Consider the following 27,423-nt stretch of genomic DNA (forward strand, 5'->3'; position numbering starts at 1 on the left):
AGAAAGGATGTATCGAATATATTGAATTCTTAGATACCATGAAAAATATCTCTATTGTAGTTATACTAATAAAAAATTTGTATAAAGTACCATTTCATAATGATGTTCTGTGAATAGTATTCCAAAAGAATTGCAAGGGTGCATCTGACTTCTACTGCATTATACTACAGAGTGCGCTACCTGACGAACAAGATTCATACAATGTCGGTAATTCATTTTTAAGAAATCTGAATTAAAACGTTCAAACAAATAATATTTGCTACCTAATTAAAATACAAAAGTAAAAAACAGCTAACAATTCATTTTAGTTATCTTTATGAACGCATTGAAATCCACTGAAATCCACTGAAACAAAAGAAAACGAAGACAAATCTTAAGACGAAAAATGCTTGTACGTGATTTGGTACAGACTGAAGGCGCCAACCTGTGGACGATTTGAAAAAGATGTGTGCGCATCATTAATACGCATGCGCCGAGATGTGAATCTGTAACAGACGAAATACATTGAAGTGCAAACTGGAGCAAGTGTCATGGCGCTAAGTTCGGATATCGATTTTGGTCCAGTGGGATGCAGAACGCTCATTTTCTACTGATAAGGTTTTCCACTTGTCACTCGAAAGAAAAATATCTAATACGATATTGATTCTTTTTACATTTAATTAGGTTAACTTAAAAATTATTGTATATGTGTGCATAGGTGAAAGTGTTTTTACTGGGAGTGGTCACTGCCATCTCAATCTTACACAAATTTGTAAATAGTTACATTTAAAATGCGAATATTGACGTTTAGTATTCTTTTTAATGCCCTTCATATTATATTCGGTAAGTGTTTCACCTTTTTACATTGTAAGTGGTTAAGAATCATTTAAGTTTCTTAAGAATTATATCGTAATGTATGTTTCATGTTGGTCGTGTGATTTGAAAGCGATGATCTCGATTGTTCTTACATAGAAAGTAGAAATTATGACTAAAAAGATTTGTATTTCTTCTAGGTGTTGTTGGGTTAAAAATTTACGAGGCAAACCCTGACACAAAAAGACTTTATGATGACTTGTTGTCAAATTATAATAGACTTATACGCCCTGTGAAGAACAACACCGAAACCTTAACAGTAAAGCTTGGTTTAAAGCTCTCGCAGCTAATTGAGATGGTATAAAGTCATATTTTGCGATTTTGGTTGTTTTTTATTTAATAAGGATATTATTATATTTTTTTAATTTACAGAATTTAAAAAATCAAGTGATGACTACCAACGTCTGGGTGGAACAGGTAAGAACTACTGAAGAAATATACCTATCATTCTAAACATATTTTATTCACTGTCGATATTATGCATTTTAGAACTGGATCGACTATAAACTACGATGGGATCCAGAAGAATACGGTGGTGTAGAAATGCTATACGTGCCTTCCGAAAATATTTGGCTACCAGATATTGTCCTATACAATAAGTAAGTTTAATGTATGTTACAACTTATTAGCAAGTATTGAATTTCATAATCATAAAAAGACATCAATTAAATATAATTTCATAGTGCCGATGGCAATTACGAAGTAACGCTTATGACAAAGGCTACATTAAAGTATACCGGTGAAGTGTTTTGGAAACCGCCTGCGATTTACAAATCATCTTGTGAGATTAACGTCGAATATTTCCCATTTGACGAACAATCGTGTATTATGAAATTCGGCTCATGGACGTACAATGGCGCTCAGGTTATAACTCAAAAATATCGTTGATCATAAATAATTTTTTTAATACAAATCAAATAGAAATAAATTAACTTGAGGATACAAATAATTGACGTTAATGTTATTTATCAAAAATATACTTTGTAAAAACTTTTACTGGTAGGTGGATCTGAAACATATGAAACAAGAAAGTGGTAGCAATTTGGTTACAATAGGAATAGATTTAAGCGACTTCTACTTATCAGTTGAATGGGACATTTTAGAAGTACCGGCATCCAGAAACGAAGAATATTATCCATGTTGCATAGAACCCTATTCTGGTGAGTAAATAAATATATTTGACATCTATATTAACATACAATTTATACAACGATACGAAATGTAAGTGCATTTTGATATAATTCATACAGATATTACATTTAATATTACGATGCGAAGAAAAACGTTATTCTACACAGTCAACCTAATAATTCCTTGCGTGGGTATTACGTTCCTTACGGTACTTGTCTTTTATCTACCAAGTGATTCAGGTGAAAAAGTAAGCATTACAGAGAATAATAAATAAACAAAAAGGTATCTATATTGTAAAAAATTAAATTTTTATAGGTATCGTTGTGCTCTTCCATTCTCCTCTCGTTGACGGTGTTCTTTTTGCTATTAGCCGAAATTATTCCACCAACATCACTAGCTATACCACTTTTAGGAAAATATTTGCTATTTACCATGATTTTAGTCACTTTGTCGATATGGATTACTGTATGCGTTTTAAACGTTCATTTTCGGTAAACTAAATTCCATCGTAATAATTCTAGATTAAACTCTAATTATAGTATTCTATTTATAAATTACTTAAAGTTACGTATAAATTTCTTATATAGGTCTCCATCTACGCACAACATGTCACCCTGGGTTAGACAAGTATTTTTAAATTGGATGCCACGAATTTTAATGATGCGTCGGACGCCGTATTCAACTCCAGAATATGATGATACGTACATAGATAGTGGATATACTAATGAAATAGATTTTAGGTAATTATACTACTGTTCATCGAATCCTGAAATAGAAAACTTTTCAGGAGTATAAATTACAGTTTTCCTGACAGTGTTAGCGATTATCCACTGGAATTGAAAGGAAGTCCAGATGGGTTCGAAAGTGTGACCTCGCAGTATAAAAATATACGAGAAGATGATGCCCGGCATATGCCGCATGCATCAGGTAAATATTTAAATTACTCTACAATATATAATATAATTGATACAAAATTTTATTAATCAAATATATTGTGACAGTGCATTATGACACATATAAAGAATTACATGACAGCGATTGAAATAAATAAACGTGTATTGGAATTAACAATAACCCTATAATTCATGGATGTATATGGCGCGGCACGTTATATTACAATTAATGTCATGTAATAGTTTCTGAAATGTACATTAACAATGAGATACTGTTGCAGTCACTGATAGTGAAAATACGATGCCACGACACTTGTCTCCCGATGTCATATCAGCTTTAAAGGGTGTGCGTTTTATTGCTCAACATATAAAAAATGCAGATAAGGATAATGAAGTAAGTTGACCAATAATTCAATAATTCAACAATTCATTGTTTGAATATTCATGTTTTACTTTTGATACTTTTCTTGACAATTCAAGGCTTTAATTCTAAAAATTCTTTTTTAAAAATAGTATATATATATAACTTCTGGAAATAATATATGATACATTTTTCCCTCATATATTTTTTAATATTTCCAGGTTATAGAAGATTGGAAATTCGTAGCTATGGTTTTAGATAGACTTTTTCTTTGGGTTTTTACATTGGCATGTATTGGTGGAACACTTGGCATAATATTTCAAGCACCAAGTTTATATGATACAAGAGAACCTGTGGACCAACAACTTTCTGGAATATCGTTTCGCAATTATATGTATCCAAATACAAATATGGTTATGCAAGGCGAATAAACTTTGAGATTCGTGGAACATATGATTCACGTATAAAAACCATAATACAAAAGTATTAAATTATTAATATTCTATTTATATGAATTTTATCTATTTTATTCCTTATAACTTTAGATCGAATTTCACAAACAGAAAGTCTATAGTAAATATAGTCTAAGCAGTTTTATTAACCCTGATCAACTAAGAAACTTAATAAAGAAACAATTTCAAGAGGACTCAAATTTAATTACATTAATAACGCTAATAATATAATTAACATACTTATATTAATATAAATATTTACACCTTTTATTTTCCTCTTTACATGTCAAGGTTAATAAGAGGCTTATACTACAAAATAAAAATAGCTTTATTATTTTGAATGAAATTCCACATTGATGTTTTCGATAATGGAAAACTATACTAAGGTATCTTATTAATTAGATCGAGTTTGATTTTCGAGACATTAATTTACATTTTTTTCTTTCATCAATTAAAATAATATACAATCACTCCCTCTCTCTCTCCCCCCTCCTTATATTATATATATATATATATTGATTATACAGAGGAATGCTAAGTTGTTATAGTCAAAAAGAAATATTATTTTGCTCCTTTCTTTTTTAGTTTTAAGTACCAAAAGTAAAAATATCATGAATTCACTTATACTTAACTTTATGTAGTAACTTTTTTTTAAAATGATCACAGAACTAACAAAATTTTGGTTTTTGTCCTGTACAAAATTTGGCAATTTAATAGTAGCAATAGATATAAAATATTCTATTCTAAATCAATTATCATCAATTCTGGTGATTCACTTGTACTGCTAATAGAGCTAGTTTGTGATTTCTTTGGCGAAGAAGTACCACTAGCTATCTTTTTTGTACTTTGTGTTGGTGTGGTACGTTCATCATCGTCATCACTGTCTGATATTAGATCAATAATAACAGCTCGTTTCTTTTCCTTTGGAGGTGTAAGATTGCTTTCATCTAAACAGTGATATGATTACCCATTTATATGTAAACACTCATAAACATAAAAACATTTATTTTTAAATATGTCATATCTTTACACATATTAGAATGAAATAAAATCTCACCGAGATCGACTGTATCCACATCGATTTTACGATCTTGCGAATTTGTAATAACTTTTGTTTCACTCTTCTCCTTATCCTTTTCTTTCTTTAAAACCAAATTTTCCCACGACCCATCTTGCAATAATTGAATTTCATTTACATCTGGTAATAGTTTCTTAGAGTTCAACACTTCTTGAAAGTAGCCATCGATAACGAGATTATCATATAACGCTGGCTTATCACAAACTGGGCAATTCCATGTTGGTTTTCTTTCATTCATTTGAAGGAATAGGGATGCATCAAAACATTGTAAATGTGAACACGTCGATGCACGACAAGGTGTACACATTCGCATCTTGCCTAACGGACAAGCTAACGATACTCTAAGCGATGTTGTCGCTATTTCACTATCCGCATCTTCGTTAAGTTTTTCCTTAACTAAAAAGATCATTATTTCAATAATACCATTCATTTTCAACAATACCAAATAGTTCTAACTACATAACTACTTACTTAAACCTCTTGTATAATCCGAATGTCGAACTCCCCTACTTTTTAACCTTGATAATAATTCAGCACTTGAAAGCTTTCGAACTAAATATATCGCAATTGCGTATCGTCTGCCGTAGTCTGCCGACCACGTCACGTGAATTTGATTCGCTACAGTAGGAGATAATTTAACTAAAGGACTAATATTGACAGGCCGTGGCGGCCTCTTTGGTTCTACTCCTGGCTTATTAGTAGGTATTGGATTCTGAAATAAAAAATAAAACATTTCATTTGTGAAAGCAAAACATTTTACTATAATTTTAATTTAAAAAGAAATAATATTTTCATGTGTATATGTATATTATTTATATTTCTGTCTACTAACAGGTAAGGGACACAGTTTTCCATTAACTTTTACTGCAATGCTTGGTGGAAAACAGTCCTCCTGTTCACATGATGTTTCTTGCAAACAAAATCGCATTTGTATCTGAAATAGCCATGACACAGATTATAGACCCAACAATCAAAAATACAAATTTAACATTAAGAAACAAACTCTTCCTGTAAAATGTACCTGTACTGTGTAATCCATTTTACTTCCTGCACGACAATCTCGTGAACTTGCTACATCTGTTGACTGCTGTGGTGTTAAATGAAACATAAATGTATTCTCTTGAAGTCTCATAGATCCTTGAGGCATTAAACTAGATGGCTTCAGCAATTCAGCCAATAAATCAAAAAATGGTAGCTTCCTAAGTCTAACATCTGGATGAACAGGATATTGATTTCTAGGTTGTATTTGCAATGGTGATGGTAAAACTTTTGGTGCATATGGATATGGATTATAGGCTGCACTTGTTGTTTGCTGAAATATTAATATGCCATATGAATATTAAAAAATCATTACAAAAAATAATATAGAAGTTTTATACAATTTTATATAAAAATCACATTACATAACTTACTTGCGGTGTTACGTTAGCATATCCTGTTGACTGATAGACTGGATTTGTTCTAGGTGCTTGAGGTAGAGATGCTTGATGTGCAGGTGGTAAATCCTTTCCACTAGAAACTGAAGACTGTGACTGTTGCTGTTGACTGATAGCTTGTCTTTACATTAATTGCAAGTAAAAGAGAACATTGTTAAATATATCTTATATAATTAATTATATAAGTTCTTCATAAACTTATTTTCTTTGTGTTACCTATCTCTTTGTTCTATATATTTACCTTGTTGTGTAATAATTTCTGGAATGCATGTTTTGATCTATTTGTGGCTCCCCAGAACTACCTGTTTGACCATACATTTGATGTGCAGCTAACTGATCAGCTCTAAACAAAATTTTGAAACAAAAGATGAGTCTGGGACTTTATCTCAATAATCCACTGACATTTATAATACTTAAAGTATAACGATATGCCATAGTAGATATACAAAGAAAATCATTTTCAACACTTTACTAAAATAAACAAACAAATAAAATATTTAAAAATTTAATAAATGGTGACAGAGGTAGTTAATGATTTAGTACAATCTACAAGAACAATTGTATTGTCATTAATAAATCTTATACTCACTGTATGGATTTATATAATTCACGTATTTTGAGCTGAATTGGATGGGATCTCAAACGTAACAATTCTAGTGCACGTGCTTGTAATTCGTTCTTTCTACCTGATTTATTTCTACCAGCAAAACCAAGAAGCATCTGAAGTTCAGACACTCGAAAACTCAATATCATATTCTGCAATCATAAAATTATAGCATGCATACATTTTATATAGTACACTTATTCTAAACTGTTATTTTAATAAAAGAAAAATATATTTTATAAATAACAATGTATTAATAAGAAACAAATTAACATTTAAATTTATTATCAATTCTATATATTTCAATTCAATTACATAATAAACATTTTATCTATTATATTGGTTTGTATAATAAATTGGTTTGTAACATAATTGCAGAAATACGGAATAGAATTTGAAATACCAGGCATAAAGATCATACTTCAAGTTTTCTATTCTAAAGACAATCACACCACACACATAGAGTATTTTCATCCATATCCATATTGAATGAGAAAAATACAATAATGAAACAGAATTTATTTTTGCAACCATAGATATAATATTATTTGTCCAACAATATTTAGGAATAAAATACATATGATTAATAACAAAGAAATACTAAGAACGATTTTAATTTTTAAAAAAATATTTAGGTTACCTGTGATTATGAAGATATTGAGGTTTTTTATAAGCTTTATTCGGTAAAGGCTACATAATTATAAGCACAATATATCGTAAAAAAAATTCTATTGATTAATCTCAATATTTCACCGAAGAAAAAAAATAATTCTAACAATAATGAAGAAAAACGCGCTTAACAAGTACTAAGCGTCTAGTAATATAATTCACTGACGCAAATAAATCGCTGATAACCCGGATATAACCACGACAAATTCACAATGCAGACCTGCCGACTTTTCCTTAAAATTTCACACATAATCTAACTGCACTGCACCACTTTTAATACTTGACTCACCTCTAATTCTTTGGTCTCCGCCATCTTCTTAGACGATTTTTTTTGCGAAGCCGTCTTGCCTATATTATTTCCAACTTTCAATACAAAAATTCTCCTACCCCTTACTTATTCGAGTTGTTTGTATCGCAACTCGCTTCTATATTTTTCTTGCTTTTTAAGTGCGAGTATCGAATAATACTATTTTATGGCGCGAAATTGATTTTTACATTTCAATTTCGAGATCGTTTTAAAAAATCTAACTTTTCTAGGAAAGCTCAATTCCCATAAAAATTTTTAGTTCAACCGCGTGCGATGAAGTAATTATCGATATTTGACACTTCGTTCGTTCGAAATGCGAAAAAGGGTTTTCCAAGATGGCTGCTAACAATTTATTTGGAGTTCAACTTCAATTTGTATAATTCAATAAATGTACAACATTATAATAATTTCTTTGTTAATTAATATTAGAAAAAGAGGTATAGAGGAGGTACTGAAGCTTTAAGAAAATCATAAATTCAAGTTGTCTTCGTCTTCTTAAACTTTTAGTGAATGTACGGAGGAAAATCTTTGAATATATTTGCTGGTTATGTTTCATCTATTAGATTACAAACGTCCAACCAAACCTTTAGCATTCTTCTGTAACTGACGTGCAATATAAAATGTTTTAAAAATATATACAAAATTGCAAATGCACGTTAAAATAACGAAACACAATCATATATTAGGAACACAAGTGCACAGTACGATATAAAACCTATCAAATTTTCTAGAGTATCTATTTTTATAGTAATTCATCTTTACTATATTCGTGATATATTCTTACTAAATGATCTACAATATGATTGGATTATATCTAGGGGAAACATAAGTTTTATTTTAGATTTTATCTATGTATCTTAAATAATTTCCCTAGTTTATTTTATATATTATTGGCTATCACTTCATGAAAACGCACCATTATGTAAATATGTGCTGCAAAAAAGTTTGTGGTGTGCTGTCTCTAGTGAAAAATATATTTGTATCATAAAATGATGATACGTGCATCTATCTTAAAATATTCATATGCACCAATATTTAGAATGCAATTATAAACACACAACACACACACACACACACACACACACACACACAAAGATATCTTTAATAATTCAAAACATGGCTACCATGTGAAAAATAAATTAGTCGCATTACAGTTTGTAAACAAATTTCTATTTAGTTTTTACGGTAGTTTTGTTTCGTGCTAGCAATCGAAACTTATCAGCAGTAAAAAGAATATATTTCTTCAATGAAATTTATAAGAAGTTCATGTGGCTTTCAGAAGTGAGTCATTCGTGTTTTTTAACAGCTCCAACTACAAATTAATGTCCGTTCAATGTGATCTAACGGATTTCTGGAAAATAAAAATATATCTATACGTTAATATTCTATGTAGTTGTGAGATATATCTTCCAAATGAACACTAAATAATGGTAACCTTACTTTATGATCTAAGGAAAGTTCTGAGAAATAATAATAAACTATTTTAATAGCCATGCTATGGAGTAGTTTATTTAAGAACGAAAATGATAACTTGTTATACAGTTATAAGTCTCCATATGTAAGTTGAAAATAGTAAACAGTTTGTATGTTTTGACTGCACAACTTAACCTATTTTTTAGATATACGTCTACAATTAAACATATCGACAAGTAAACACTTCTATATTCAAGAATTCAAGAATTGTAAGAATTTATGCTAAAGTGTATTAATAACGTGTGTGTAAATAATAAAGAAAATTACTCTTTGTTAATGTCATGAATAAAATGAAAATCTGCACTTAAGAGTATATTTTTCAGCAAATTTGTTTTTGAAAAAGGTAATAAACTAATTTTATTATCTAGCTTTATTCATTATGTTGATAATTTTAATATGTTAATAATGACAATTATTTATAAATCATTTAGTTTTATCGTTTATAATGCAAATTGAGTATTTACTACTATTACAGATTATACTATGTTGAAATATTGAATAAGTCACTTATGTGATAAAGATTGTATGTATAATATTGTTTGAAAATTGACCTCAATGGATTCTATTGAATTTGATGCAATTATCAGACATCCGAGAACCATAATTCATATAGATGTTGATTGTTTCTATGCTCAAATAGAGATGCTTAGGCATCCAGAGCTAGAAGGCAAACCATTGGGGGTGCAACAAAAGAGTATAGTAGTGACAAGCAATTATTTAGCACGAGAACATGGAGTAAAAAAATGCATGTCAGTACAGGAAGCTTTACAATTGTGCCCAGAACTGGTCTTGGTAAATGGTGAAGATTTAACAAACTATCGTCACTATTCTGCTAAAGTACTGGAAATATTGCATCAGTTTACTCCATTAGTTGAAAGATTGGGTCTTGATGACAATTTTATGGACGTAACTTCTATTGTACAAAAATATATGAATTCTGGAAATAATTCAGAGTTTAATTTAAGTATTAACATGGAAGATGAAAATCCAGTTGGTAAAGTATTTGGTCCCTCCGAAGAAGAATGTCCTTGTGGCTGTCATGCTCGATTAATTATAGCTTCCAAAATTGCAGCAGAAATAAGAGAACGAATTTATAAAGACTTGCATATTACATGCAGTGCTGGAATAGCACATAATAAGCTTTTAGCAAAACTGGTGGGATCATTGCATAAACCAAATCATCAAACACTAGTATTCCCATGCAGTGCACCTATGTTCTTGTCTACTATAGGATCTGTATCTAAAATACCAGGTGTTGGGCAAAAAACCGCACAATTGTTAATTTCCAACAACATAAAAACAGTGGATGATCTAAGAAAGACACCTTTGGAAACCTTAGAGATGAAAATTGGTATTGACTTAGCACGAAAATTAAAAGATAATGCCGAAGGTATCGATGAGACTGTCGTGAAACCAACAGGAAAAAGACAGAGTATAGGTTTAGAAGATGGCTTCAAGAGTGTTTCTTTGGTAGCTGAAGTAGAATCAAGACTAGGAGCACTTCTGAGAAGATTAACAGAATTAGCTATGGAGGATGGTAGAATTCCCATTGCTATGAGATTAACTGTTAGGAAACATGATTTTAATAAACCAACTTCTGGTAAAAGAGAAACTCGACAATGCGCTTTACCGAAACACCTATTGCCTTCTACAAAATCTGGTGTTTATGATCATGCTAAAATGTTGGCACTAGCAATGAAATTATTTCACCGTACTATCGATGTTTCTAAACCATTCCATTTAACTCTTTTAGGAGTTGCTTTCACGAAATTCGAAGAGAGATCTTCTGGAAAGAATAGTATTACATCTTTCCTGCGAAAACAGGTCGCTGTTCAGTCTGTTCTAGATATAAGCTCGGAAGAAGGCGTTTCCGATATTAACCTCGGATCACCAATGAGCGTAAATCAAGATAGTAACGATGGTTCTGCGATGAGTACCACCTCCTCTCCAGTTTCGAAATCAATAGGTGCTAACAACCAGAGTGCGGACGATGATGTATTGAACGAAATAGAACCTTTACCAAAAAAGACTAGATTGGAAGTATGGTTGAGTGGACGTAGAGAATCTCCGAGCAACGAAATGGCTGATCTTCGACTCAGTCCTTCATCACCAATGCAATTATCTCCGAAAATTGATGCGGCAGTTCTTAAATCTTTACCCATCGATATACAAAGAGAAGTGACCCGTTCCTGGCCGACGACTAGTAAACCAAAACCCAATAATATACTTAAATACTTCATAGCCAATAAGTGACGGAGTTCTATGGCCTAGAATATAATATAGCCATCATTATGTACACACTTACACACCTACAATATTGGATGGCAGCACCATGTGATACTATGAATTTAAGTTACTAAATATTTTAAATCAATTTACGATTTTGGGTATTAACTTTCTGTATACACATATTTTCTAGAACATTTACATTAAATGAATGTTGATATAAAGTAACTTTATCGTATAATTTTGATCATTTCATTAAACATCACTAAAAAAAGACCAATGTGAATTTGCATGGTTGTATAAAACATATTTTTATTCATTTCTTTTTGACGAAATCAAGCACAATTGATGCTTAAATTACCTAGAATAGTCGAACATTTTTGAGTTGCTTTGCATTTAAGGTGTATTCACAAAAGTGAAAGAAAGTGAAAATGTAAATTGACTATCAATGAAAAGTATTTCTATTTAAGTAGAGTTCTTTATTATAAATCAAAGATAAAGTATTGTAAAATAAGTTTTATTTTCATCTTTCACACATTCAATATGTATGTTTTATATGATCCTTAATACTATCGCGTATTTCTTAATGTTTAATATTGTTCGGATGAATAAAAATTAAGATTAAGTAAGTTAAATACTTTTGTATTAGAATTATGTTCTATATAATTCGCCTCTTTCTTTTCTCTCGCTATCTACACGATTATTTCACTGTGAGTATTTCAACGGCAGGAAAGTATTTTTATTTACACTGAACTAGCGTGCGTGATTGATGCACTTCCAAACGTAATCCGTTTCGTTAAACGAGGTGCTGGCATTTGATCTTGTACGTACTATCTAGCTATTAAATTATAATTGTATGATTTAAAGTTTAAAAATGAAACGAAATAATGTTTATATTTTTATTACTATCGATGTTATTCTATGTGTAACGGGTGTTACAAAAGACATGCCGTACAGAAATACTCAATCGCCCCTAGCGTGCTACTGGTAAGGAGCACCGTTCGAATAAGATAAGCGTAATTTATAATATATAGTTGTATTAAAAATATTAGACAATCATAAAGTTTTATCGATTCGGTATGGTACAAGGTGAATAATTATAATATACGTTTAAGCGAACACGGATAAGACAAAACGAAAAAAAGTAAGCCAACGATTCACGCAGTTTCAAATTATATTATATTATACACACGTTTACTTTCACACGATTTATCGAAAAGCATATGTGCATTAAAGCGTGATCGACGGCAAGTGATACTGAAACAGTAGCTTTTGTAAACGATCATACTTACATAAGGGAACGGACAATTTATATATATATAGCTCGAATAATAACAGAATAAAAAAAATATATATTATATTATATATATATAATCTAATATAATATATTATATTATATATATATATATACGCGATGAAAAAAGTTACTTATGGCCAAGCTTTTTTTCTATGTTTATTTATTTTCTTGTATGCACGGAGAAGCGGTACAGTTCTGATTATTAACTTCTGGTTGTGAGATATATAAGTATTTTATACGTATATACCACGGGGAATATGAGCGGTTGCGACATCCATATCCGTTCGTCAATGTCGAAGTTCCGATTAATTAGAATAACACGCAATAGCTCGCACTTCTCAGATAATTGCGTTGATAGTATTCAAGAATTAAAGGCAGGCAATGCAGAATGAAGTTGAGTTTGATTTTTGTACAAGCAACGTTACATCGACGGTTCATATTACCTCTGATTCATTTAAATAAAGGAAGTTCAAGTTGTACGTCTTTGATGTTCTCTTCTTTATTATAATATATTCAATTGCGTTAAATCATCCTTACTCCTTGTCCATTTCACAACTCATCCAACATCTTTTTAAACCACACCTAGTAGCTGAAATCATCGAAGTAAATCATATGAAATCATATGTAGATTTTCACTCAAGTTATTAGAAATGAAATAGTTTCTGTTTATGTATGTGCTTCTATGGGCGTTATTGTTCCAATGTAATACAGCGATATTTAAAAGCAATATGAATTTAATTTGAGTACACAGTGCGTTCGTGTATGCCGACAGAATTAGACCTTTACCACTACCATGCAATTTGAATGAGGCCAATCACCCAGCCACCGTCTCTGAATGGAACATAATCAGGGTGAGTCATGTCATAATGGAATAAATTGTGCAGCTTTATGACTTTTTAAATTGTCCTGCGTGCTCATTTAATAAGGTTCTCGGATAATCCTCTTTGAGTCACTGATAGACAAAGAAACATGAATCGAGCAAACCAAATATGTAATCGTTACTACAAGTCGTAGCTGAACTTCTTTTATGGCAAAACTGATTTGTCACCATCTTTTAACTCTTTAAAGAATATAGTGGAGCAGACGCGATATAGTTAAAGAAAAAAATATATCAACTTCTAATGAACTAAAATTTCATCTCATAAAAGTAAATAAATTAAAATATATTTTAAAAGCTATTTTATTTGTAATTCTTAAAGGAGGTGCATATAAAACAAAAATAAAATTGGTGAAAGTGGAACAAGACAAAAATAAGATAAAAAACCACCTATTACAAATATGTTCCTATGTTGGCCCATGGTCGGAAAACCCCTATCGAAAGATAAAAAAATAGATTTTGACTAGAATTGCTAGTTTATGACTGTTCTCTTCTTAAGTGGTAGCGGTACCCGGTCGGTTACGAGTTTTCTTCGGTTTTATCGCAACATACGTGAGATACATTCGAATAAGCTTTTTTTGTAGGTAATATCTGACCTAAATTTAAATACTGGTCAGGTGTATCTTTAATTCCCACGGTCATTAAAAGCATACTTGGTATAAATACTCCTGAAGTGTGTCCAGTATAGCAGATTGATAGCTTATTCGTTACAACAAAGAAACAAGTGTCTTAAAATGTTTTTGTTTCTTTATATCTTCACCATTATAGCAATACTTAAAGCATCAGGTAATAATTCTATTTAGAAAAATTAGCATTTATTCGTAATTGAATTTTCAAAATACAACGACTTAAAACTGTAAATTAAATTTAAAAACTAGTGAAATGTATTACTATATAAGATTATTAAATATAGCTGCAAGTATAAATGAAGTTCCAAAAATCGTTGGCGGTTCTATAGCAGAGGACGGACAATATCCGTATCAAGCTTCATTACGTTACAAAAATCGTCATTTTTGCGGAGGATCTGTACTGAACGAGAGATGGGTACTAACAGCTGCTCATTGTTTATCAAGGTAGATATTAATTCAATTTCTTCAGAAAAAACTAGGTACCTTTCTCTTTCACTGCTTATACCTACAACCTATCGTTCTAGTTTCAACGATACGTCCATAGCTGTTGTATTAGGTTCCAATACTTTAGACAAAGGTGGCGACATATATCAATCTGAAAAAATAATTGGCCATCCAAAGTACAGTTCTATACTGATTAGAAACGATATCGGACTGATCAAAGTGGACAAGGACATCATTTTCGGAGACAAAGTGAAGCCCATCGCGTTACCTAATGAAAACTTCGGCAAAATAGATTATCCCGCCGTATTATCTGGTTGGGGAACTACTAGCGTAAGTACCGACTATTGTGAATTATAATTTTAGCATTTTTCTTTTATCAAAACAATTATATTCGTTAATTTTTTTCCCTTATACTTGAATGGTTGTGAATGCGGTACCAATTACATACAAATGATTAAAGTATCCCGGACAAACGCCGAACGATCTATATCACATACAGCTAAGTGTAATCGATCAAAAACAATGTTTAAACGCCAGCTTCCGTGTCACCAACGACAATATCTGCACACTTAACAAGAGAGGTGAAGGCGCTTGTCACGTAAGTGCATTACATCTAGTACTCGAGAAGAGAGCCCTTTCATGTCAAAGGATCCCTCAACTAAAGCAGCACTTTTTTTTCTTATTTGTCGCGAAAACCGTGTCGTCGAGAGTGTAACAACGAGCATTTAAGCGACTATTAAGTTTCTCTCACCTAGTTCGAAAAGAATTGCTCGAAGTACGCGGAGGAAATTCCAATCTTCTTAAATTTAGTTAGATCGAATGTTTGTGTCGATAAATGAAGTATTAAGCTTTTAAGTTAGTATTATGATTTATAATATGATGCACACTTGTCAATATACTTATATATATTTGCAGCATGCAAACATTAGTTTATTCTATTAATTAAGGATGAGATATTGTTCTCTCTTTTTTTCTAATAAATTATATATATTGAATTATTTATTTTCAAACAGGGTGATTCTGGTGGCCCTTTAGTTGCCGACAATGAACAAATTGGAGTTGTATCCTGGGGAATACCATGTGCAAGAGGTCGACCGGATGTCTTCACCCGTGTCTACAGTTATATTGATTGGATCAAAGATCACATAGAAAATAAGAGTTAGATAGGGAGATGATTGAATCTAATTAAATTACAGTTAAATGAATATTACATGGTGGATTATGTATACCTTCGCACTTTGTGATTTCTCAAAGAATACAATATGAAATAAATCATTTAATTAATTACAAATATGATATCTTTCTTTAATATTACTTATAAGAGGAGAGAATGTTAAAGCAAGAAGGGTAGTCCAAGAACTTTTAAAACAAAACCATAATCTGGGCGAGAGACTAAACAAACGTGCCCCGTTTTAATAAACGAAGACATCGCATTCGTACGTTAGTAAAGTATCAATTTACCGAGCAGTTGTTCTGTTCGTTTTATTGAATTTCATTTCTTGTATGTTTTTCACATTGCATGATAGCTGTAATTTATGTAAAGTTATATACGCTGCAGTGCGTCCTACGCTTATGCAAATACACTTTAAGGTGACACTAATTTTGCGGCTCGTATGCACAAATTAATGTCACACGTACCTAATTCGTTGAATTAGATAGAACATTTAGGAAGCATATAACATTTATACGGGAAAATACATGATTTGTTATAAGCACAGTTAGAATTAATTATAGACACTTAATACATATCTAATACACAAATACCGGATAAATTTTATAAGATAAATCTTAAATCTTGATTTGTAATACATACTTTTCTTTCATATTTTATTATTCTATTTCTCATTATTACATGTATAGTCTTTCTTTAAAAGGTCATGCATTCGCTAAATTTTAACAAATTAAAATAAAGTTCTTGAACTTACGCATATTCAATCCTTGAAAACGAAATGATAAAGCTTTATTAAAATTAGAAATTTATTTCCGCGTTAAAATTGTGTGACCGATAATTATAGAAAGCGGAAGAATAAAAGGTATCCTTGATATTAGAATACAGAAAGAAATCTTCAATCTCAATTTCGGTCAAGCATCGAATAACCTGAATTCAATGGCGCATGTCCGAATTGTGTGCATCGAAAATCGTTTCAGGACTAAGAAGGATGCTGCATGTAGTAATACATCCTTGGAAAGTAAATTTCGGGTATGCATAAGATTTCAAAATTATTTTGCATTTCATTTATAACCGACATATAAAATGTTTTATTGATACTATTTAATCAAATAAGAACATAATTAATCGAAGTAATAAAGATTCTTTGCGATTAAAATCTAACAGAGATCACAATACCTTTATAAACCCCTCTGGCTACACCACTGGTAGCACTTATTCAAAGATTGCCAACATCGAGGCCAAGGATGCGCACTGCTACCCCGACCTCTCCAATGTTTACAAAGCACGTGTAATCTATGACAGATTGCCAATAGTCGAGGTGCATCGGACCTAAAATAAGTATTAAGTTAATGCAATAATTTTTTTAGGAAATTCGATGAAGAACAATGATAATTTAATAGAGTGAGAAAGAAAACCCTGGACCGTGTACTATAACTAGCGTTTATCTGTAATGAAACGTATGACCTAAATCACGGTGCGCACGCGCCATCAAGCAAGGACAGTGTCTAGGGTGTGCTTTCATCCCCTGTTTCTTGTGTCTCGCGAATTTCTCATTGCCTGTCCCTGTCCGTGTGATTTTGTGAGAAAAACAGAGTGCCGTGAAAGACGAGGACCGGTGGCCGTGCCACCTGCTGGAGCTTAACGTACATTGTCTGAAATCGATATCGCCATCCTTGTCTTTCGTCTTAAGAACGTCATTCTAGTAGTTTGCAGAGGAGAAATATGACCGCGATGGAAACTGTACACGGGGGATTGTGTTAAGAGTGGCAAAACCTTCGGTGTTTATAGTGGGAAAAAATAATGAATGTTGATCTGGCATTTTTATTAATTAGCCACTTAAAAACTCTGTAGCAACTGCAAACCGTTCGGACATTGTTAACAAGATAATTTAATAATCGAGTGCTAAAGTATCGAGTGTGTACAAGATAAAAATTTGTATATACGCAAAACGATTGTTGAAATCGCGATATTCATTGACCAGAAAATTGATGAAGGTTGATACACTGATAAAAATTATTGTCACGTTGCCTATTCGCTATTAGCCAAAAAGTGATTGGACACTAATCAGTTTCGGCTCGTGACATGTATCGGAGATGCATTTATATCTATATTCATCGATTTCATTGTTTACATTTAAAAAGTGTGAGAACGAGTATTAAATAAAATTTGCAAACGCATATGTTTATCGATATCAATGTACACGCATTTAACTCCCGACATCGTACAATTCTTTTGAAACTAAAAAGGAGATATAAATGTTTTATTATGTCTCGGCACCTTCTATTCGTGATAAAAAATCAGACACTGAACATTTGAACATAGTTTGCTAGGAAATGCTGTTGTAAACAGTCGTACGATATTGAAGATCCTGCCGTACTTGAATCGCTGTATCATGGTGTTTTATTAGTGTGCATATCACGTCTGTGTAGGATCCTTAGGACGCCATAAATAATATATCGCGCCAATACATTGCTTGTATAAAAATAACTTATCTAAGTTTATCAAAGGAAGCTTCATGAGCTGCTGTCCATTCATGTAAGTATGTGACGAACTTTCTTAAGAGACGCGTAAACATTTACAATATAAAATTTTATAGAATTTATGTATATCTATTATAGTACGTCACTCGCATTTTAGGGGTTGATAAAAATGGTGAAATAAAAATATGGTTCTTTTTGAAACGCTACATGATATATATTAATTTTTGTTTCTAAACAAGTTGACAATCTTTATAAGATATAAAATGAGAAAATTTTCAAGAAACAAACTTACATAAATATCTTCTCTTCGTATTTTATTTTTCTTAGCCCCTTCGTAAAAATTAATAGAACGATACAAATGAACTTGAACGATGAAATTTATCTACCTTTTTATCGTTTTAGTTTCTGACTCTCATTTAATAAATTTTATTCTTCAATAAAAGAAGTTTCTAATCAGATGAAGTTATCATATGACTGAAATCGTGAAAACTTAAGAAACAGGTTCTAAATATAAGGTGAATGTAATGCTACATATAGATGAGAGTTTCTGAAAACATGAAATTCGTGACTATAGGAAACACACAGCTGTCTGAGAGGCCGGCTGTAGCAAGTGCATGTAAGTAAGCAAAGCATACACACATCAGACGCTACACCTTTTAACGGGCGACTGCGCAGTAGACAATTCAGCCAGCTATGTGGCCGTGTACCTCGCACAAGCATACCAGGCATTTCTCCGTCTTTGTATCGCCGTTGGTGTTGTGCGTCTCTTTACCCTTCAGCAGACGCGAGTATTTCTCTTTCTTTATCATCGCTTTCTCCTATATATTTCTTCTCGCTCTCGTGGCAAACGCTTGATGGTACGCCAATACTCAGGGGCGTATGACGTGGCGCATATAACAAACTCTTCGAATTGAATGTTTTCTCAAAACAAAACAACTTCTATTTTGTGCATCGTAAACGCTACGCTTAATCGTTCCACGTAAATTATAATGTATTAAAAAATTCACACACGAAAAATAAAGCATTTGTCAGTGTTATCTATTCACTAGTATTCACGACAAAAATTCTTCGTAAAAATCCATTTATCTATTCAATTCAGTTATAACAGATTCAAATCGATCGAATCGTTTGAAATTATAGTTTTTAAACGTCTCACGAAGATGGTGGTATATCGGCAAAAGAAATTCTCACAGAAACATAAACGACGAAAGAAAGAAACGGCATGTTGGTAGGCCGTAGCCGCGGGCACCCGCATAGTATACGTATTATTTCGTCCCTGGTAGTACTGCCGGCTGTGGATGCAGGCGAGAACGTGCGCAGCTGTAAAACGTGAGTCGCTGCGCTCCGCAGCTGATGCGGTTCGTTGTTGTCCGTGTTTGTATTTGTTTGGAAAAATGCGACAGAACACCAACGAATTTCGACAGTATTATTACTGCCATTTGAACGGACTAGGCACATATGTGATTCGGCAAATATATTGCGAGTGATAGTGACGCACAATAGGGAAAACATTCGAAATGACATCAAATATTTGCAAAAATAAACAATTTCAAAAGTGAAGTAAAAATAAGTTTAAACTTCAACATTGTTGAGTTCAAGATTGTCCTTTGTATTTGGTTTTTAATATCATTCACGAATTACATTTGTAATAAGTTGTTCAAAATACAAAGATTCATCTTAGTAACAATTCCCGTCTCGAGGACAATAGGTATTTCGAAAGAAAAATAGACAAAGAGTTCCCATTGGCATATGCTTTGTACCCTGTGGCTCCTTTGCGAGGAAGAAATTGTGAAAGAAGTGTCATGTTTATTGATAACATTTTGCGCGAACGTGCGTTTTGTTCGAAGCAATAGATACTAATTAAAAAAGCAAAGAACAATGCATCGTGTCATTTTGTCTGAGAATATTGTAGATATAAAAAAAAATTATACGTAGAAAGTTCCTTACTTTGATACCACTTGAAAACACGATATTTTGTTGTTGATATGTGCACATATCTTGATATTTAAATTCGCTAGCATGGTGGAATTAAAAGATGCGGTTTACACGAAAGTTATTTGACGAACCTGTTTGTGTTGTTCTGTTCATCTGGTAATAAAAATTTATACGAGAAAAAAGAAGTATATTCTAAGCGTGCACCTACACCCCGCTAAAATGTGTGTAATGTAACGGATGTATATATTTCTTAAAGCAACGACAGGGCTAACTCCATTATGGAGGCACTGCGTTTAGCTATACAGTGAGTTTATTATTAAACAAAAGTTTTTACGAATAATTTGTTTTAATACTCTCGATATTACGGAATATCTTTTATACTTAATCACTTGCTATGGTCAAAAGACCAAAGCGGACTGCGAATGTCAAAATGTACTACTTGATCACGATTGATAAATCGGTAAACTTTTCCGACACCCTATATAATTTTTATTTTTAAGGAATTATAAACAGATAGAAAGTGATACTGTCATAACAATTAAATATGTATCATATATTGAAATCAATTGTTATATATATATAAAAAGTTGCTTTATATATATGAATTTATTATATTATTTAAATAACTTTTTATATTAAAATACATTGTAGCGATAATATCCCATATTTCTTATTATTTGTAATGCCTGATATATTAATAAATGAATAAATCAGTATTCTTCAATAATATTATTAATCTTCTTTATATTTTTCAAGATCACACATGTATATAAAGAATAATGTTTTATTCAGATATATTTTAAACATTAAAATTGCATGTGAAATTTCTTTATAAGGACAAGCTTTTTTATTTATTTCAAAGTAAATAAAAATATTTAATTTCTTGCAGGACACGGCTAGGGGAGAGGATGGTTAGTATGAGCTCTATGCTCGTGGAAACAGTTAGTATAAACTATGAAGATTTTAATGAAAGTTTTTTAACATGTGGCACATGTCTTTGTGTTTATGATGGTGGAGAACACACTCCCAAATTATTACCATGTTCACACACGGTAAATGTCATTAATATTATTTATATTTATTAAATAGTAAGCTTTTAATGTAATGAGATAATACATTAGTTGTTTGTTCATACTTACAGGTATGTTTACACTGCTTAACAAGAATTGCTGCGTCTCAGACTCGCGAGACCGGTGCCTTTCGGTGTCCTATTTGCAGAGAATTAATAACAATTCCGCGTGGTGGAGTAGCTGCTTTACCACCTAGTTTCCTAGTGAACCAATTACTTGATCTCATGTCCAGACAAAGACGGGAGGTTTGAAACAATATTTTTTATATAACTTTGCTTTATATGTTACTGAGCATATTATGTAAAATTTTCATTGATATTGCAGGTTATACCAAAATGTTCAGTCCACATAAATCAAGAATTGTTATTTTGTGAAACATGTGATACGGTGTTTTGTACAGTATGTACAGGTGGTAATCATGCAGGAACATCTCCAGGATGTACTGAGCATACTATCATACCATTTAGTATTGCAATAAAGAGGATGTCTGAGATCTTGCTCTACAAAGCTAATGAATGTATATCCAAGGTAATAGTATATCTTTTTCACAAGTTGAGATTTATTAACCATAGAATATTATTGTATTTATAAATAGTATTTTGCTTGTTCTAGTTAACACAAGCTCAAGATTCTGTGAATACAGAATTACAACGTTTGGAAGCTTCAATAGAGAGGTGTTTGAGTGCCGTAGATACTGAATTTGCTGAAATTATATCAAAAATTGAAAGGAGACGTTCGGAATTACAAGCAGCTGTTACTGCTGCTGCAAGAGATAAGAAACATGTGTTAGAGGAACAACATGCTCTGATAGAAGCTGAAAAAAATAAGGTGCAACGAGAATGTGAAGGCTTACAATATCAGGTATAGTATCATTAATAAGTCCATGTTGCATACATAATGAAGATGTGTGTAATTCTTAAAGGTTGAAGTTCGAAATATTACACAAAGAATTGGTAGTTTATCTGACCAACTCGATGCGGCATCAGCACTTAGTGAACCTAAAGAAAATGCTTTTATAACTTTTGAATTTAATCACAATAATGCTCTTTCTCAATTAGAGGAAGCTCTTAATAACTTGGGAAGAGTACGTTCTAGTACAACATTGCCAGGTACCCTGAGGATTGATAATACAGTAAAGTACCTGCTTCAAACTTGTTATTAATTATTATGCAAGCGTTATTGCTTTATATTTTTAACTTACAGTTCATGAGAAAGAATTATTATTTATAGTAGTAATTTATATTTTATAACAGGCTTATGCAGAGCCCGGTTAAAAGACCCCGCTATAGCGAAACTGCAAGCAGCTGTAATAGTAGAAACTATTGACTATCATGGACATCCTAGAAATGTTGGAGGAGATCTTATTACTGCAGAATTAACCTTAGCAGATAGTATCCATTCAGAAAACCAAAGTTCCAATATTGATACTGAAATTATAGATTTAGAAAATGGTACATACGAAGTATTGTTCCGACCCCCATCTGCAAGCCGCTATATCTTAAAGTTGTCAGTTTTCGAGCGGCCTATTAAAGATTATCCTTTATTTTTTGATGCAACTGAACATAATGAACCTATTAAAATATATGGAAGACGAGGAATTGGGAAAGACGAATTTCATCAACCAGTTGCAGTTGCTGTTGATGATGATGGCATGATATATATTTTAGACACTGGGAATTCACGTATAAAGGTATATTTAAAGTTATAATGTATTTAGAATGATAAATATCCTAGTTGTATTATAGATAATGTTACATTTTTTAGGTACTCAATTGTGATTTGGAGTTTCAAAGGCATATAATTAACGAAGGTCTTGAAGGACGTAGTTGTACAGGAATTGGTATTTCTCAACAAGGTATTGTTGTTGTCAATTGGAGAACGAGAAAAGTAACTGAAATGAGTTCTCTAGGAGACACTATTAAATCTTTTTCCCATAATGCATTTCAAGTTAGTATTATCTATTTTTAAAGTATAATAAAATATCTGCTGCTTGTTTAATTATTCATCATATTATTAATTTCGTTCTGTAGGAACCAATTGATGTTGCAGTAGATAGAAGTTATGGTCATATACTTGTTGCAGATAATGGTCAAAGTTGTGTTTTTGTATTTGATTCTGATGGCAAAATTCTCTTTCAGGTTAGATAGTATTTAGTTCTTTAAATTCGTTATTATTTTTAATGTTTCTCTGTGTTTATTATACTCGATATTACATATATATATTTTTTAAATATTGTTTAATAGGTTGGAAAAAGAAGTACATTCAAATTGATTACTTCTGTAACTGTTGGACCTAATGGTGAAATTGTAGTTGCTGATAGTCGTATACAAGTATTTTCCGCTAAAGGAGATTTTTCTGAGGAAATTTATTCAGAAGGCAAAGGTAAATTATAATTCTATGTCATTCTTATGAATTAACTGCCATATTTGACACCTATCGCGTGTTGCAGGAAGAGGTACTTATGGAGGCCTTGCTGTTGATGCAGAAGGCAGAATACTTGGAACTCGCACCGATAAAGGTCGCAGTATAATTCAAGTTTTAAAGTTAGGAGGAGGTAATATTTTAACTGAAATTGATTCGCATAGTTCAAAACTACGACGTCCTTCAGGTATTGCAGTACTACCTGACAATCACTTAGTAGTTGTAGACTTGGGAAATGATTGTATAAAAAAATATAGATACTGGTAAAAACAATTGAGTTTCAAGTATCAAATTTGTTGTATGTCCAACAAAACTAATTCATCCATCGCTGATATATACCAAATATATATTTAATGTAGCTTAAATTATTTGCTTCTTTAAAAGACTTTTTTTTTAATAATTTTATGTATCAGTTTAATATCTACATTTTCATCTACTGTTTTTTAAAGTTACAAAGTTGGATCAATCAAAATTTCTTTGATATAAAAAATATATATATATTTTATATATATATTGGTGATATCTAATAATATAAGTATTACATATCAACCTATGTGTGTAATACTCGTATGAAACAATATTTATTTATATTTTAGATTTTACAACGTAAGTTGTTTTCCTAGAATAAAACAGACTTGATTAACATAATGCAATTTATAGTGTTTCGTGTCATGTTTACTAATTTCATTTTTTAAACTAAAAAGTAATAGATGAGATTCTTTATTGTTTAGTTTTTGATGTTTACCTTAATTGATGTTGAGATATATTGTAATACATATTTTACACTGCCATAGTCTAAATTCATAACAGTTATCATCAGAGTTCATTTATTTCATAGAAATGTATGTGTATAAATGTAATAATAGATTATTGAAATTTATATTTAAAGAATTTTATTTACGGCGAGATAATTTAAACGTTAAACGAAAGAATTCCGCTTATTCACAAGACTCGAAATATTGTAGAAATTTTTGAATAGACATCTTTTATCTCCTATATTTGATTCTGTTTAAAAAAGCAGATCATTTATATTTATTAATGCCATTAGTGTTGAATGAATAATAACAAAAACTAATAATTTCACAACTAGTGAAAAATGACTTTGTAATTATTTTTGACAAGTAACAAAGACGACGCTCATCATAAGATTAAAGTGTATAATAAAGCTAATATCCAATATTTTCTTCGATAAAAATTCGAAAAATATTTTTATATAATTTACCAAAGGAACTTTCCCGTTAATTTTTTTTTTTTTATTTATAAGTGATATTTCTTTCATTTCCACTGAATCTGTCTTACATTCTATATATCTTTTTTTATGGCATTCTAGTTTGTTGTAATAAGGAGTAAAATCTTATTTTGTGAATATTAAATTAATGAAAAATATTTACATGTTATTCTTTTATACTTAAAAATATGTAAGTGCTTTGTATGAAAATGTCTTAAAGGCAATATCATTATGAAAAATTATTTTAAACCAGTTACATTTAGTATGTTTAACACAGTATTTAACTCATTTATTTTATACAGATTTATTAATTATTCTCGATGAACATTATAAAATCCACTTAGTTTTTATTATCATTCAAAGCATTTCTTACTCTGATTTATATACTCATTAAAACTTTTAATTTAGAAATACATGGCTTTTTATGAATCCATATAAGAAGTAATTAGTGTATTATAAGTAGATAAGAAAATAAAAATAAATTAAGATGCATGCCAATATTTTTCCAGTATTATTAAAAATTGAAACAATATACTTTATTTGTATAAACTTAAAATTTTGTATAAAATATAAAATTATGAATATATATAATTTATTTATATATATGTAAATTATTGCTATTGCTATTATTACTAGCAATAATTTATACATTTATAAATGATATCACTTTCATGATATTTATACTTGCTACAAATAATTGGCGCATATATCTTTTTTATATCATAACACAATTTTTTTATTCACAAAAATATTTGAACAGTACTTAAAACTTTTAACTTTGAATAAATTTGTAATGAAAGTGATTAAAATGATAGAAAAATGCTAAAGAAAAGATTCAGCTCAGAGTTCATGAAGTCTTATTTGCTTAAAATCTTTAAAGCTTAAAATTTAATCTTATTTTAGTTCTTATATCGTATTTATTATGTTTAATATTTTACAGTCCTTTTCGTCACTATTAGTAATTAAAGAAAGAAGTAATAACATGTGTAGACTAAAATGGACTGATGTATGAATTAAAACATGTCAGTGTTGTGTTCAGTTACTAAGAAACAAACTAGTATAATTAATATAATAATAATATTGTTATAACAGATAAATATCTGTATTATGTATAACATTTCACTATTTCATGTTTGTCAATTTGATCATTATACTTGTATTTTTCATATCATTTTGTAATTCTGTTTTCCTTAATAACACTTTAAGATTCTGTTAATCAAAGTACATAATTTCCAACAATTGGTGCATGCATAAAATGTACAAAATATTTACTCTTATTATTATTTAAATATATTTTTTATTTTACAATTAGCATTAGCATACTATCATAATACAAAATTTCTTTGTGAATTATAAGATATTATAATTTAGCATAATTATTTTTGGAATTGATGTACAGCATTCCTAAAACTATTTTGCAGAGTGATTCAGCATTATTTACAAAAATTGTATACATATGCATACATATTTTATATGTATGAATGTTTATACATATAGAAGGGTATAATTAATTATAAGTACATTATGTCATTAGCCTTTAGCGAGAAGCATGGCAGTGCCTTTATTAAACAAATTTCCATGCAAATACATGTTACAACATAAAATTTTAATTTTAATACTTTTATGCTGACAACATATGACAAGTGACTTAAAGCCTAATAGTTTAAGTTGGATCATAGATTCAATATGCTTATACATATATTTAGATCATAATTTTATTATCTTTTTAAGTTAAATATCAAAATAATAATTTTATAATTCTTATTGTGTTTTAAGTGCAAGACATAAATAATATATACAAGTTAATGCCTGCACATACATATACACATTTGCTTTATCTTTATTTTCACATTTACAGATGCAACACATGAAAGAAGCCTTATGCCAGGTCAAAATATGTTTAGAATATGTACTTTTTATTTTCGCATTTACTAATATAGTAAAAGTTTTGACTGATGTTTAAAAGTTTTGGATATTATTTAATCTAGTCATATGTTATCAATAGTAACACTTAAAAAAACAATGTAATGAAACTGCATAGTATAATGTATAATATATTGTAAATAAATATACGAGCTTAATTCATAAGAAATATAATTTTTTAAACCCAACTGTTATAAATGAAGAATAATTTTAATATCTTCTATCTCACTAATTTTGATAAAAAATTGTATAGAAAGTACAGAATCATTCAACAGGAAAAGTATCTCGTTTGCCCTCGAAAATTTTGTACAAAAGACATTATAAAAGTAACTGAAATAAGATTTCTGTAGCCAAAGATATCATAAAAATTTGGTATTATCAATAACATTGAAATCAAGCTCGCGCGTAAATATCAGTTCGATAGTAACGAATTGAAACGATTATATCTCGAGATTTCTCCTAGCGA

At 30.6% G+C, this 27,423-nt stretch overlaps 5 protein-coding genes across 21 annotated transcripts; 4 read left to right on the forward strand and 1 right to left on the reverse strand.

Annotated features, from left to right (window-relative positions):
- The first annotated feature begins 125 nt into the window (after positions 1-125).
- Nachrbeta2 (nicotinic acetylcholine receptor beta2) lies at positions 126-3,686 on the forward strand. Of its 3 annotated transcripts, none has more exons than XM_072013469.1 (13): positions 127-597; positions 698-822; positions 993-1,150; positions 1,225-1,269; positions 1,342-1,451; positions 1,536-1,716; positions 1,856-2,012; positions 2,103-2,230; positions 2,299-2,474; positions 2,571-2,723; positions 2,786-2,910; positions 3,158-3,270; positions 3,459-3,686. In XM_072013469.1, the coding sequence occupies exons 2-13, from the start codon at positions 771-773 to the stop codon at positions 3,666-3,668; spliced, it is 1,608 nt and encodes a 535-aa protein (XP_071869570.1). In that variant the 5' UTR covers positions 127-597; positions 698-770; the 3' UTR covers positions 3,669-3,686. The 3 variants fall into 3 exon arrangements, with proteins under 3 accessions (XP_071869571.1, XP_071869570.1, XP_071869572.1); XM_072013471.1 differs by having other exon boundaries at positions 2,798-2,910; XM_072013470.1 differs by having other exon boundaries at positions 126-822.
- On the reverse strand, positions 2,008-8,143 carry Su(var)2-10 (E3 SUMO-protein ligase Su(var)2-10). 7 transcript variants are annotated; one of them, XM_072013458.1, is made up of 9 exons: positions 7,766-8,143; positions 6,793-6,959; positions 6,445-6,546; positions 6,180-6,279; positions 5,789-6,079; positions 5,600-5,701; positions 5,239-5,479; positions 4,747-5,163; positions 2,008-4,636 (listed from the first exon to the last, which is right to left on the reverse strand). In XM_072013458.1, exons 1-9 carry the CDS (start codon positions 7,787-7,789, stop codon positions 4,428-4,430), a joined length of 1,653 nt encoding a protein of 550 aa, XP_071869559.1. In that variant the 5' UTR covers positions 7,790-8,143; the 3' UTR covers positions 2,008-4,427. The 7 variants fall into 7 exon arrangements, with proteins under 7 accessions (XP_071869559.1, XP_071869557.1, XP_071869558.1 ...); XM_072013456.1 differs by having other exon boundaries at positions 6,180-6,324; positions 7,766-8,139; XM_072013457.1 differs by lacking the exon at positions 7,766-8,143 and adding an exon at positions 7,448-7,759 and having other exon boundaries at positions 6,180-6,324.
- Positions 8,144-8,865: 722 nt separating this feature from the next.
- Poli (DNA polymerase iota) lies at positions 8,866-13,258 on the forward strand. Of its 3 annotated transcripts, none has more exons than XM_072013463.1 (3): positions 8,866-9,341; positions 9,403-9,599; positions 9,732-13,258. In XM_072013463.1, the coding sequence occupies exon 3, from the start codon at positions 9,812-9,814 to the stop codon at positions 11,507-11,509; it is 1,698 nt and encodes a 565-aa protein (XP_071869564.1). In that variant the 5' UTR covers positions 8,866-9,341; positions 9,403-9,599; positions 9,732-9,811; the 3' UTR covers positions 11,510-13,258. The 3 variants fall into 3 exon arrangements, with proteins under 3 accessions (XP_071869564.1, XP_071869565.1, XP_071869567.1); XM_072013464.1 differs by having other exon boundaries at positions 8,866-9,213; XM_072013466.1 differs by having other exon boundaries at positions 8,866-9,064.
- Positions 13,259-13,467: 209 nt separating this feature from the next.
- Positions 13,468-16,003, forward strand: LOC139992566 (chymotrypsin-2-like). Of its 2 annotated transcripts, none has more exons than XM_072013515.1 (5): positions 13,468-13,630; positions 14,570-14,729; positions 14,810-15,059; positions 15,190-15,327; positions 15,743-16,003. In XM_072013515.1, exons 1-5 carry the CDS (start codon positions 13,615-13,617, stop codon positions 15,890-15,892), a joined length of 714 nt encoding a protein of 237 aa, XP_071869616.1. In that variant the 5' UTR covers positions 13,468-13,614; the 3' UTR covers positions 15,893-16,003. The 2 variants fall into 2 exon arrangements, with proteins under 2 accessions (XP_071869616.1, XP_071869615.1); XM_072013514.1 differs by lacking the exon at positions 13,468-13,630 and adding an exon at positions 14,173-14,442 and having other exon boundaries at positions 15,743-16,002.
- Positions 16,004-17,407: 1,404 nt separating this feature from the next.
- On the forward strand, positions 17,408-26,088 carry LOC139992532 (tripartite motif-containing protein 2). Of its 6 annotated transcripts, none has more exons than XM_072013446.1 (11): positions 17,408-18,435; positions 21,205-21,367; positions 21,457-21,630; positions 21,710-21,913; positions 21,998-22,246; positions 22,308-22,494; positions 22,639-23,075; positions 23,150-23,332; positions 23,416-23,523; positions 23,629-23,767; positions 23,835-26,088. In XM_072013446.1, exons 1-11 carry the CDS (start codon positions 18,416-18,418, stop codon positions 24,071-24,073), a joined length of 2,103 nt encoding a protein of 700 aa, XP_071869547.1. In that variant the 5' UTR covers positions 17,408-18,415; the 3' UTR covers positions 24,074-26,088. The 6 variants fall into 6 exon arrangements, with proteins under 6 accessions (XP_071869547.1, XP_071869548.1, XP_071869545.1 ...); XM_072013447.1 differs by lacking the exon at positions 17,408-18,435 and adding an exon at positions 18,697-18,996; XM_072013444.1 differs by lacking the exon at positions 17,408-18,435 and adding an exon at positions 19,511-19,608.
- Positions 26,089-27,423: the final 1,335 nt, after the last annotated feature.

This window comes from Bombus fervidus, chromosome 11, assembly GCF_041682495.2.
Source record: "Bombus fervidus isolate BK054 chromosome 11, iyBomFerv1, whole genome shotgun sequence".
Taxonomy (NCBI): domain Eukaryota; kingdom Metazoa; phylum Arthropoda; class Insecta; order Hymenoptera; family Apidae; genus Bombus; species Bombus fervidus.